Source organism: Leucoraja erinacea, chromosome 38 (assembly GCF_028641065.1).
Source record: "Leucoraja erinacea ecotype New England chromosome 38, Leri_hhj_1, whole genome shotgun sequence".
NCBI lineage: Eukaryota > Metazoa > Chordata > Chondrichthyes > Rajiformes > Rajidae > Leucoraja > Leucoraja erinaceus.
Genome location: NC_073414.1, coordinates 9,679,537 through 9,691,627, shown reverse-complemented (window position 1 = coordinate 9,691,627; position 12,091 = coordinate 9,679,537). Strand labels below are relative to the sequence as shown.

The 12,091-nt window shown below is 49.4% G+C and overlaps 1 protein-coding gene across 1 annotated transcript in view; it reads right to left on the bottom strand.

Annotated features, from left to right (window-relative positions):
* Positions 1–12,091, bottom strand: part of LOC129714270 (homeobox protein Meis1-like) — a 233,343-nt gene that overhangs the window by 128,129 nt on the left and 93,123 nt on the right. Inside the window, 2 exon segments of the mRNA XM_055663820.1 lie at positions 9,959–10,009; positions 11,237–11,287. Coding sequence (XP_055519795.1) covers positions 9,959–10,009; positions 11,237–11,287 — 102 coding nt within the window.

Below are 12,091 nucleotides of genomic sequence, written 5' to 3'. Positions count from 1 at the left end.
CCCACTGGCTCCGCCTCTTCCTATCTTCTTCCCGTCCCCCCCCCCCCCCCCCCCCCCAACCCCCACATCAGTCTGAAAAAACGTCACCTATTCCTTCGCTCCATAGATGCTGCCTCTCCAGCATTTTTCCAGCATTTTTGTCCACCTTCAGCGATCCCCGCACACTAACATGACCCCACACACACACTAGGGACAATTTACATTTACACCAAGCCAATTAACCCACAAACCTGTACGTCTTTGGAGTGTGGGAGGAAACCGAAGATCTCGGAGAAAACCCACGCAGGTCACGGGGAGAGCGTGCAAACTCCGTACAGACAGCACCCGAGGTCGGGATGGAACCCGGGTCTCTGGCGCTGTGAGGCAGCAACTCTACCGATGCACCACCGTGCCACCCTGGGCGCAGTGTCAGATCTGCCAATCAAAGCCAACCCATCCACAGATCTGCCACTCAAAGCTGATCCAACGACAGAGCAGTCAATCACAGCCAACCTGCCAATCAAACCATCCTTTTAGACTTCAGAGATACAGCATGGAAACAGGCCCTTCCATCCTGTCCTCGGGCACTGTCTGTGTGGAGTTTGCACGTTCTTCCCATGACCACGGGTAGAGTTAGTTTAGCTTTTCGTTTAGCGATACAGCACAGAAACTGGCCCATCGGCCCACCGAGTCCGCACCGCCCAGCGATCTCCACACAATCCTACACGAGGGACAATGTCCAATTTTATACCAAGCCACTTAGACCTACAAATCTGCACGTCTTTGGAAACCTGGGCACCCGGAGAAAACCCACCCAGGTCACGGGGAGAAGGTACAAACTCTGTACAGACAGCACCCATAGTCAGGATTGAACCCGGGTCTCTGGCGCTGTGAGGCAGCAACTCTACCGCTGTGCCACCTTGCCGTGTTCTGGAGAGGGGCCATTTTGACTCCAAGGGCAGAGACTGCAGTGCTGTTTGGTTAATTAAATAATTAACCTGCCCACGGCTTCCCACTCGCTGCTCAGTTGCCCCGTGACATCAGCTGAGGGTTGGAACACCTTAGATCGTGATGCCTTCTGTGGCCCGGCCTAACCCACACATCTCCTTTAAACTTATCCCTCCCATCTTAAAGATAAGCTCTCGTGCCTTTGATATTTACACCTTGGGGGCAAAATCCCCCCCAACCTTGATACCCTCTTCCCAAGGGGGTCTCTCCAAGTGTGGCGAGCTGCCACCTGGATCTGGAGACAGAAAATATAGGTGCAGGAGTAGGCCATTCGGCCTTTCCAGCCAGCACCGCCATTCAATATGATCATGGCTGATCATCCCCAATCAGTACCCCGTTCCTGCCTTCTCACCAGATCCCTTGATTCCGTTAGCCCGAAGAGCTAAATCTAACTCTCTCTTGAAAACATCCAGTGAATTGGCCTCCACTGCCTTCTGTGGCAGAGAATTCCACAGATTCACAACTCTCTGGGTGAACAAGTTTTTCCTCATCTCAGTCCAAAATGGCCGACCCCTTATTCGTAAACTGTGACCCCAGGTTCTGGACTCCCCCAACATGGGGAACATTTGTACCGCATCTAGCCTGTCCATTCCCTTTTAGACAAGTACCTTGCCAGCCACCCTCCCCTTACCCTCGCCCGGGACCTTGGCAGAGAGAGGGAGGGAGAGAGAGAGAGAGAGAGTGAGAGGGGGAGATGGACAGATGGGAAGCGGGGGAGAGGGGGAGGGAGGGGGGGAGGGAGGGAGAGAGGGAGGGGGAGGGGGGGGGAGAGAGAGGGGGGGAGAGAGAGAGAGGTGAGGAATGGGGAGAGAGAGAGAGATAGGGAGAGAGAGACGGGGAGAGCGAGAGGGAGGGGGGGGAGAGAGGGGGGGGGGGGAGAGGGGGAGAGAGAGGGGGAGAGAGGGAGTGGAGAGGGAGGGAGGGGAGAGGAGGGAGAGAGAGGGAGGGAGAGAGGAGGGACGGAGTGAGGGAGAGAGGGGGAGAGAGAGAGAGGGGGAGAGGGAGGGAGGGAGAGGAGGGAGAGAGGGAGAGAGAGAGAGAGGGAGAGAGAGGGAGAGAGAGAGAGAGAGAGAGAGAGAGAGAGAGAGAGAGAGAGAGAGAGAGAGAGAGGGAGAGAGAGGGAGAGAGAGAGAGAGAGAGAGAGAGAGAGAGAGAGAGAGAGAGAGAGAGAGAGAGGGAGAGGGGGAGAGGGAGGGAGAGAGAGAGAGAGAGAGAGAGAGGGAGAGAGGGAGAGAGGGAGAGAGGGAGAGAGAGGGGAGAGGGAGAGAGAGAGGGAGAGAGAGAGAGAGAGAGGGAGAGAGGGAGGGAGAGAGAACAGCATGAAACAGGGTTTACATTAATGGCAACCTCCATCAGGTTGGGACAGCGTTTGCTCTAATTCACCTCTGAACCCTGAGACATCGCTGTTCACCAACACCAGGTGGGCGGACTATTGAGAGAACAGCTCTCCACATCAGACTCTGACAGCAGGCAACTGATGTGACGTTTTATATCGGAAAGAACTGCAGATGCTGGTTTAAATCGAAGATAGACCTAAAAAGCTGGAGTAACTCAGCGGGACAGGCAGCATCTCTGGAGAGAAGGAGTGGGTGACGTTTCTGGTCGAGACCCTTCTTCAGACTGATCAGTCTGAGGGAGGGTGTCACCCGTTCCTTCCCCCCGGAGATGCTGCCTGTCCCGCTGAGTTACTCCAGCGTTTTGGGCCCACCTTTGATGTGATGCTTTCCAGACTCTGCCAAATGGAACGAGACGAGCGACGTTATAAATCACAGACCCCAAATACCACAGGCCCTTGGCTGCCTCGTAACTCTTCCCGGATTGCACTTCCCATTGGAGCGCCGGGAATGCCTGGGAGCTGCTCCAACCCAATAACAAAAGCAGACCCCGTCGCATGATGTCATCCGCCGGGAGGGTCAAAGTTCACGGCGGTCCTGTAACCGCCATCTGAACCCAGGGATGGGATTACAGACTTGAATCCCAGCCAAGAGCAGGAGACTACGCTCGTGAAAGGAGCAAGCAATGATGATGCACAGAGTCTCTTGCCCAGAGTCGGGGAATCGAGGACCAGAGGACACAGGTTCAAGCTGAACGGGAAAAGATTCAAGAGGAATCTGAGGGGTAACTTTTTCATGCAAGGGGTGGAGGATGTACGGAACAAGCTGCCAGAAGAGGTGGACAATCGACAATCGGCAATAGACAATAGGTGCAGGAGTAGGCCATTCAGCCCTTCGATCCAGCACCGCCATTCAATGTGATCATGGCTGATCATCCACAATCAGTACCCCGTTCCTGCCTTCGCCCCATATCCGCTATTTTTAAGAGCCCTATCCAGCTCTCTCTTGAAAGCATCCAGAGAACCGGCCTCCACCGCCCTCTGAGGCAGAGAATTCCACACTCACAACTCTCTGTGAGAAAAAGTGTTTCCTCGTCTCCATTCTAAATGGCTTACTCCTTATTCTTAAACTGTGTGGCCCCTGGTTCTGGACTCCCCCAACATCGGGAACGTGTTTCCTGCCTCTAGCGTGTCCAAACCCTTAACAATCTTATATGTTTCAATGAGATACCCTCTCATCCTTCTAAACTCCAGAGTGTACAAGCCCAGCCGTTCCATTCTCTCAGCATATGACAGCCCCGCCATCCCGGGAATTAACCTTGTAATTAACCTTCCTTCCTGAGCATTTGCTGTGTGTTAGTTTAGAGATACAGTGCTGAAACAGGCCCTTCAGCCCACTGAGTCCGTACTATCCCCCACACACTAGAGGCAATTTAAAATCTTTATAACCGACAATTAACCTACAATCCTGTACCTCTTTGGAATAGGAGCACTCAGAGAAACCCCACACGGTCACAGGGGAGAACCTGCAAACTCCACACAGACAGCACCTGAGGTCAGGATTGAACCTGGGTCCCTGGCACTGTGTGGCAGTAACTCTACCAACTGTACCACCATGCCACCCTTCTACACGTGTAAAGTGGTGCTGGAAATATGCCGACTGTTCAGTTTAATACGGCACAGAAACAGGCCATTCGGCCCACCGAGTCCACACCGACCAGCGACCCCCGCACACTAACACTACCCTACACACACTAGGGACAATTTACACCTACACAAAGTCAATTAGCCTACAAATCTGCACGTCTTTGGAGTGTGGGAAGAAACCGAAGGTTTCAGAGAAAACCCACGCAGGTCACGGGGAGAACGTGCAAACTCCGTACAGACAGCACCTGTAGTCAGGATCGAACCAGGGTCCCTGGCGCTGTGAGGCAGCAACTCTACCGCTGCACGACCATGCCACATTTACACTACAATATATACTCCAGTACTTATGCATATTTGCGCCTAAATATAATATCATTTTACTGGATTGTTATCAAAACAAATATTTTTTTCTGTGTCTAGGTACACGTGACAATAAAGTATTATTTATATTGAGATTCAGGAAAAGGCCATTCGGCCCCTCATTATCTTGTGAGCAATTTTGGGCCCCGTATCTGAGGAAGGATGTGTGGGCTCTGGAGGGGGCCCAGAGGAGGTTTACAAGGATGACCCCAGGAATGAGTGGGTTAACCTATGATGAGTGTTTGTCGGCACTGGGCCTGTACTCGCTGGAGTTTAGAAGAATGAGGGGGGGACCTCATTGAAACGTACAGAATAGTGAAAGGCCTGGATAGAGTGGATGTGGAGAGGATGTTTCCACTAGTGGGAGAGTCTAGGACCAGAGGTCACAGCCACAGAATTCATCTTAGAAGGAGATGAGGAGAAATTTCTCTATTCAGAGGGTGGTGAATCTGTGGAATTCATTGCCACTGAAAGCTGTGGATGACTAGTCAGTGGATTTTTTTAAGGCAGAGGTAGACAGATTCTTGTTTAGTACGTGTGTCAGAGGTTATGGAGAGAAGGCAGGAGAATGGGGTTAGGAGGGAGAGATAGATCAGCCATGATTGAATGGTGGAATAGACGTGATGGGCCGAATGGCCTATTCCTTATCACGGTTCCACCATTCAGTCGGCACAGCGCCGTGAGACAATAGACAATAGACAATAGGTGCAGGAGTAGGCCATTCGGCCCTTCGAGCCAGCACCACCATTCAATGTGACCATGGCTGATCATCCCCAATCAGTACCCCGTTCCTGCCTTCTCCCCATATCCCCTGACTCCGCTATCTTTAAGAGCCCTATCTAGCTCTCTCTTGAAAGCATCCAGAGAACCCGCCTCCACCGCCCTCTGAGGCAGAGAATTCCACAGACTCACCACTCTCTGTGAGAAAAAGTGTTTCCTCTTCTCCGTTCTAAATGGCTGACTCCTTATTCTTAAACTGTGTGTGGCCCCTGGTTCTGGACTCCCCCAACAACGGGAACATGTTTCCTGCCTCTAGCGTGTCCAAGCCCTTAACAATCTTACATGTTTCAATGAGATTCCCTCTCATCCTTCTAAACTCCAGAGTGTACAAGCCCAGCCGCTCCATTCTCTCAGCAGTGAGGCAGTGGATCTATCTGCAGCACCAGTGATTCTGGCCTCTCTCCCCCTGAATTCAGGAAAGATACTGGGCATGTTTACCAGGAGTTAAAAGATATGGGAGGGTGGATAAGAAGGATCTTTTCCGTCTGGTGGAGAGCTGGAAATCCGGAGCTTGTTTCCCGCTGGGATTTCTGGAGACACAGACTGCAGCCGTGTCAAGGGCAGGGGAGTGATGCACAGCTGCACTGGAGCAGGGATGCGCGTGTGTGTCATGCACTCCAGGGCCAGCAGGGTAGCGCAGCGGTAGAATCACAGCGACTTCTTGCTATTGCGGGAGTGCTGCGTAGGTTTTACAAGGTTAATTCCCCGGATTAACTGGGCTTGTACACTCTGGAGTTTAGAAGGATGAGACGATATCTCATTGAAACATATACGATTGTTAAGAGCTTGGACACGCTCGGTAACATATTAGAAAATATAGAAACATAGAAACTAGGTGCAGGAGGAGGCCATTCAGCCCTTCGAGCCTGCACCGCCATTCATTGTGATCATGGCTGATCGTTCAAATCAATAACCCGTGCCTGCCTTCTCCCTGTATCCCTTGACTCCGCCAGTCCCTGAGCTATATCTAGCTCTCTCTTAAACCCATCCAGTGATTTGGCCTCCAATGCCCTCTGTGGCAGGGAATTCCATAAATTCGCAACTCTCTGGGTGAAAAACTTTTTTTCTCACCTCAGTCTTAAATGGCCTCCCCTTTATTCTAAGACTGTGGTTCTGGACTCGCCCAACATTGGGAACATTTTCCCTGCATCTAGCTTGTCCAGTCCTTTTATAATTTGATACGTTTCTATAAGATCCCCCTCGTCCTTCTAAACTCCAGCGAACGCAAGCCTAGTCTTTTCAATCTTTCCTCATATGACAGTCCCGCCATCCCAGGGATCAATCTCGTGAACCTGCGCTGCACTGCCTCAATCACAGGGACGTCCTTCCTCAAATTAGGAGAGCAAAACTGTACGCCATACTCCAGATGTGGTCTCACCAGAGCCCTGTACAAGTGCAGAAGAACCTCTTTACTCCTAAACTGAAATCCTCTCGTTGAATTGGATCTAATTAAAAACTTCACTGGCATGGAAAGTCTCCCAGCGTGCGCTGAATTGCTCTGCACGCAACGCCACCGAGCCTGATATTTGGATCTTATATTCAGAATAACGGCGTTTGAAGCCAGAGGTAGGCACCCCCTCCCCTGTCTCCTGGCGAAACGTCTAAGTGCAAAGCCGATTTAATAATCTGCTTTAAGATTAATGGTGCTGAAAATTTTTCCTTTTTTTTTTAGAGTGGATATGATTCCAGGGAGAAGAATAGCAGAGGTACGTCTGCATAAAACCCAGGCACCCGTAGCAAATAGCATCACTTACTCACTCCCTCTGCTCCTCAGCACCTCGCGGACAAATTAAAAATGACTGCCTTCTGAGATATATGCCTAATATAAAGTCTGCACCTCATATATAAATATTACCAAATGCACTCTGTGTTACATTTACATTGCATGGATGTTTTTTTTTTAATCACTAATTAACCATATTGACATAGCACACTGATATAACCATCAGAGGAGATATTTAGATCGGACAAAAACTGCTACAAGCACCAGACATGCATGGCATTGCATTAAACACACATATATAATATCGAAGGTAGACAAAAGTGCTGGAGAAACTCAGCGGGTGCGGCAGCATCTATGGAGCGAAGGAAATAGGCAATGTTTCAGTCTCAAGAAGGGTCTCGGCCCGAAACGTTGCCTATTTCCTTCGCTCCATAGATGCTGCCTCACCCACTGAGTTTCTCCAGCACTTTTCGATTTTCCAGCATCTGCAGTTCCTTCTTAAACATAAATAATATCTATGTGGGCCGGATAGAGTGGATGTGGAGAGGGTGTTTCCACTAGTGGGAGAGTTCTAGGACCGGAGGCCACAGCTTCAGAATTAAAGGACGTTCCTTTAGGAAGGAGATGAGGAGGAATTTCTTTAGTCAGAGGGCGGTGAATCTGTGGAATTCATTGCCACAAAATTGTATGTTTCTATGTTTCTTAAAGATAGGGGGGGGGGGGTCAAGGGATATGGTGAGAAGGCAAGAACGGGATACTGATTGTGGATGATCAGCCAGGATCACATTGAATGGCGGTGCTGGCTCGAATAGCTGAATGGCCTACTCCTGCACCCATTGTCTATTGTCTATAAAACTGTGGAGGCCAAGTCAGTGGATATTTTAAAGGCAGAGATACTGTAAATAGATTTGTGATTAGTATGGGTGTCAGGGGTTATGGGGAGAAGGCAGGAGAATGGAGTTGAGAGGGAAAGATAGATCAGCCATGATTGAATGGCGGAGGAGACTAGATGGACTGAATGGCCTAATCCTGCTCCTTTCACTTATGAATTTATGAACCTAAGTTGCATATGCCATCCGGATGTATTTGTGTAATATTGGTATCCTATATAGTCTGAAGAAATGTCTCGACCTGAAACATCACCCATTCCTTCTCTCCAGAGGTGCTGCCTGTCCCGCTGAGTTACTCCAGCATTTGGTGTCTATCTTCGGTTTAAACCAGCATCTGCAGTTCCTTCCTGCACTATATATTATTAACGTACATATACATTTAGATATTTGATTAGTAATGGCTGTAAACATCAAACACTTTAGGCTAATGTGTGTACGCTTTCTCTGCATTGATCTGCGGCATGTGGGCCTATATCTAATCAAACTGATTGATGGCACACGGCCAGCTCTCACTAATTGTGCAAATATTTATTATATATTGCATTTACAACAGGACACATTTATTCAACACATCAACACTAAAACATCAACTGCTGTCATTAGCCTGCAACTCTGTGAGAGGGCGGCTTCAAAGCTCGGGATACGGAGAGACACACACTTACTGTACTATACTGGGAGAGAGGGAGTGTGTGTGTGTGTGTGTGAGAGAGACAGGGATGGAGAGAGAGAGGGGGGAAGAGGGAAAGAGAAAAAAAGAGAGGGAGAGGGAGGGAGAGGGAGAGAGGGAGAGACAGAGGGAAGGACACGGAAGGAGGGAAGAAGGAGAGGGAGGGGGAAAGAGGGGGGGAACAGAGAGAGGGTGCAGGGGGGAGGGGGGAGGGGGGGTTACCCTGGGCTGGGGAACATGGCTAGTGTGTGTCCCGGGACTGGGACACTGCGCCACCCTGGGCTGCTGGAATTAAATAGTTAATGATCACATTAGCGCGGGATTAGAGCAGCAAATGACTCGGTGACAACACTCGCCTTTGTCTCCAAAACCAACCTGGACACCGGCAAAGATTCACAGTACCTGGGTCCCCCCCCCCCACACACACACTCACAAACTCACTCACTCTCACTCACACTAACTCACACACACACACTCACACTCACTCACACTCAAACTCACACCACACACACACACACTCACACTCACACTCACACTCACTCACACTCACTCACACACACACACACACACACACACACACACACTCACACACACACACACACACACACACACACACACACACACACACACACACACACACACACACACACACACACACTCACACACACACACTCACACTCACTCACACACGCTCACACACACTCACACACACAACACACACTCACACACATGCACACACACTTGCACACACTCTCACATTTGCACACACCCACGCACACAAGCACACACACTCTCACACATTCACACACACGTACCCACACTCACACACGCACACATAGTCCCGCTCCTACCCGCGCACACACTCACATACCCTTTCACACACACACACACACGCACTCATACACACTCACACTCGTTTACACACACACACACACTCAACTCCTCTCCTGCACACATTTGCACACCCACACACTACCTCTCACTCTCTCCCACGCTCACACCCTCTCACTCGCCACTCTCATTTACACACGCACGCCCAGGGCAACAACGTGCTTATTCTCTGCCACACGCACACAGCCTCAAAGCATAAACCCGTGCTCACACTTAAGCTCTCACGCATATTAGCCTGCACACTCCTGCCCATCCAATGTACACCCACCCTCACACACTCTCTCCCTCCTTCACTCGTTCTCTCTCCCCCACTCCCTCTCACTCTCTCCCCCCCACCCCCCCACTCACTCTCTCTTTCCACTCTACTTACCTCTCTCACACACACACACACTCACACACACACACACACATATACACACATATACACACACACACACACACACACACACACATCTACACACACACACACACACACACACACACACACACATATACATATATATACACACACACACACTCATATATATATACACACACACACATATACACACACACACACACACACACACACACACACACACACACACACACACACACACACACACACACACACACACACACACACACACACACGGGAACACCAACAGGACTCCCTCCACCTTACAGTGCAACACCCTTACCTTTTCTAACTCCAGCAGATGAAACCTCAGCACCTGTATTGCCTGAATCATCTACAATGAGAAAGAGAGGCTCGATTAACGCAGGTACACAACCAGAGAAACAACATATCCCTCTGTGAGAATTAGAAACATAGAAAACAGGTGCAGGAGTAGGCCATTCGGCCCTTCGAGCCAGCACCGCCACTCAATATGATCATGGCTGATCATTCCCAATCAGTACCCCGTTCCTGCTTTCTCCCCATATCCCTTGATTCCGTTAGCCCTAAGAGCTAAATCTAACTCTCTCTTGAAAACATCCAGTGAATTGGCCTCCACTGCCTTCTGTGGCAGAGAATCCCACAGATTCACAACTCTCTGGGTGAAAAAGTTTTTCCTCACCTCAGCCCTAAATTCCCTACCCCTTATTCGTAAACTGTGTGTGACCCCTGGTTCTGGACTCCCCCCAACATCGGGAACATTTTTCCTGCACCTAGCCTGGCCAATCCCTTAAGAATTGTACATAACCATATAACCATATAACAATTACAGCACGGAAACAGGCCATCTCGACCCTTCTAGTCCGTGCCGAACACATATTCTCCCCTAGTCCCATATACCTGCGCTCAGACCATAACCCTCCATTCCCTTCCCATCCATATAACTATCCAATTTATTTTTAAATGATAAAAACGAACCTGCCTCCACCACCTTCACTGGAAGCTCATTCCACACAGCTACCACTCTCTGAGTAAAGAAGTTCCCCCTCATGTTACCTCTAAACTTCAGTCCCTTAATTCTCATGTCATGTCCCCTTGTTTGAATCTTCCCTACTCTCAGTGGGAAAAGCTTATCCACGTCAACTCTGTCTATCCCTCTCATCATTTTAAAACCCTCTATCAAGTCCCCCCTTAACCTTCTGCGCTCCAGAGAATAAAGCCCTAACTTGTTCAACCTTTCTCTGTAACTATATATGTTTCTATAAGTTCCCCCTCTCTCATCCTTCAAAATTCCAGTGAATACAAGCCGAGTCTATCCATTCTTTCATCATCGGTGGCCCTCCCACGCTAAGATCGGGATATTTCACATGCGTTATTTGTACAAACACAATTCAGAGCAGTAACTGAACGATGGAAAACCCAATCCTCTCGCTAATATCGCGTTGTAAGTTTGACAATGCGGTTTTTTTTGCCCAGTTCTACAAGGCTTTTTAGCCGAGACAGGGCGCTGCAAACGCCAGGCACTCCCGTGCTCTCTCTACCCCCTCTCACATCACTAAAGAGGACAAAAACTGTTAATTACCAAATTATCCAGCTCGGGGTTGGAAGAGAATAGAGGTTTTTCTGTTCGGATCTAAGAAAGAAGAGAATTTGAGAGTTTTAGTATCAACAGCTTGAGAACGGTGAACGTTCAAATATGTCCCAAATCGCAATTAAATGTCTAAAGGCGGCGCTGCGGAATTTCCTAAGGTTTTTTTTACACCTGGGGTTGGATGCGAATGATTGTACACCCAGGGGTAATGTAACACTGTCTCAGACACGCTCTCTCTCTCTCTCACACACAGAGTTTTTACACAAGCGCGCCGTTTAAACAGCGCGTAAAGTTACAGAACCAGCGCAGCTAAATACAATCTACACACACACACACACAGATAGATAAACGCGCAAACCCCCGCTGGCGGCGATCACACACACTGTTACACATTTAGATTCAATCATTTAAGATTATAAAACGAAGTAGGTTTGTACACATGCTTACAGGTGGATACAAACATGTCCCATACCAGGTTCAAGCAGTAATGACACAAAAAAATAACATGGGTGGATAATGCGCGCACACAATATTTACACGGCGTTCACACGCGGGGACACACACACACACACACACAAACACACACACACACACACACACACACACACACACACACGGACACACACACGGACACACACACACACACACACACACACACGGACACACACACGGACATACATACAAACACACACGCACACAAACACACACACACACACACGCGGACACGCATACACAAGCTCCTAACCCGACTTTGTACACATTTGCACAATTACGAACTGCATTGTTTACGCACAGCCTGGGCACACTCACACACACACACATATGCAGGTAATACTAATGTGTACA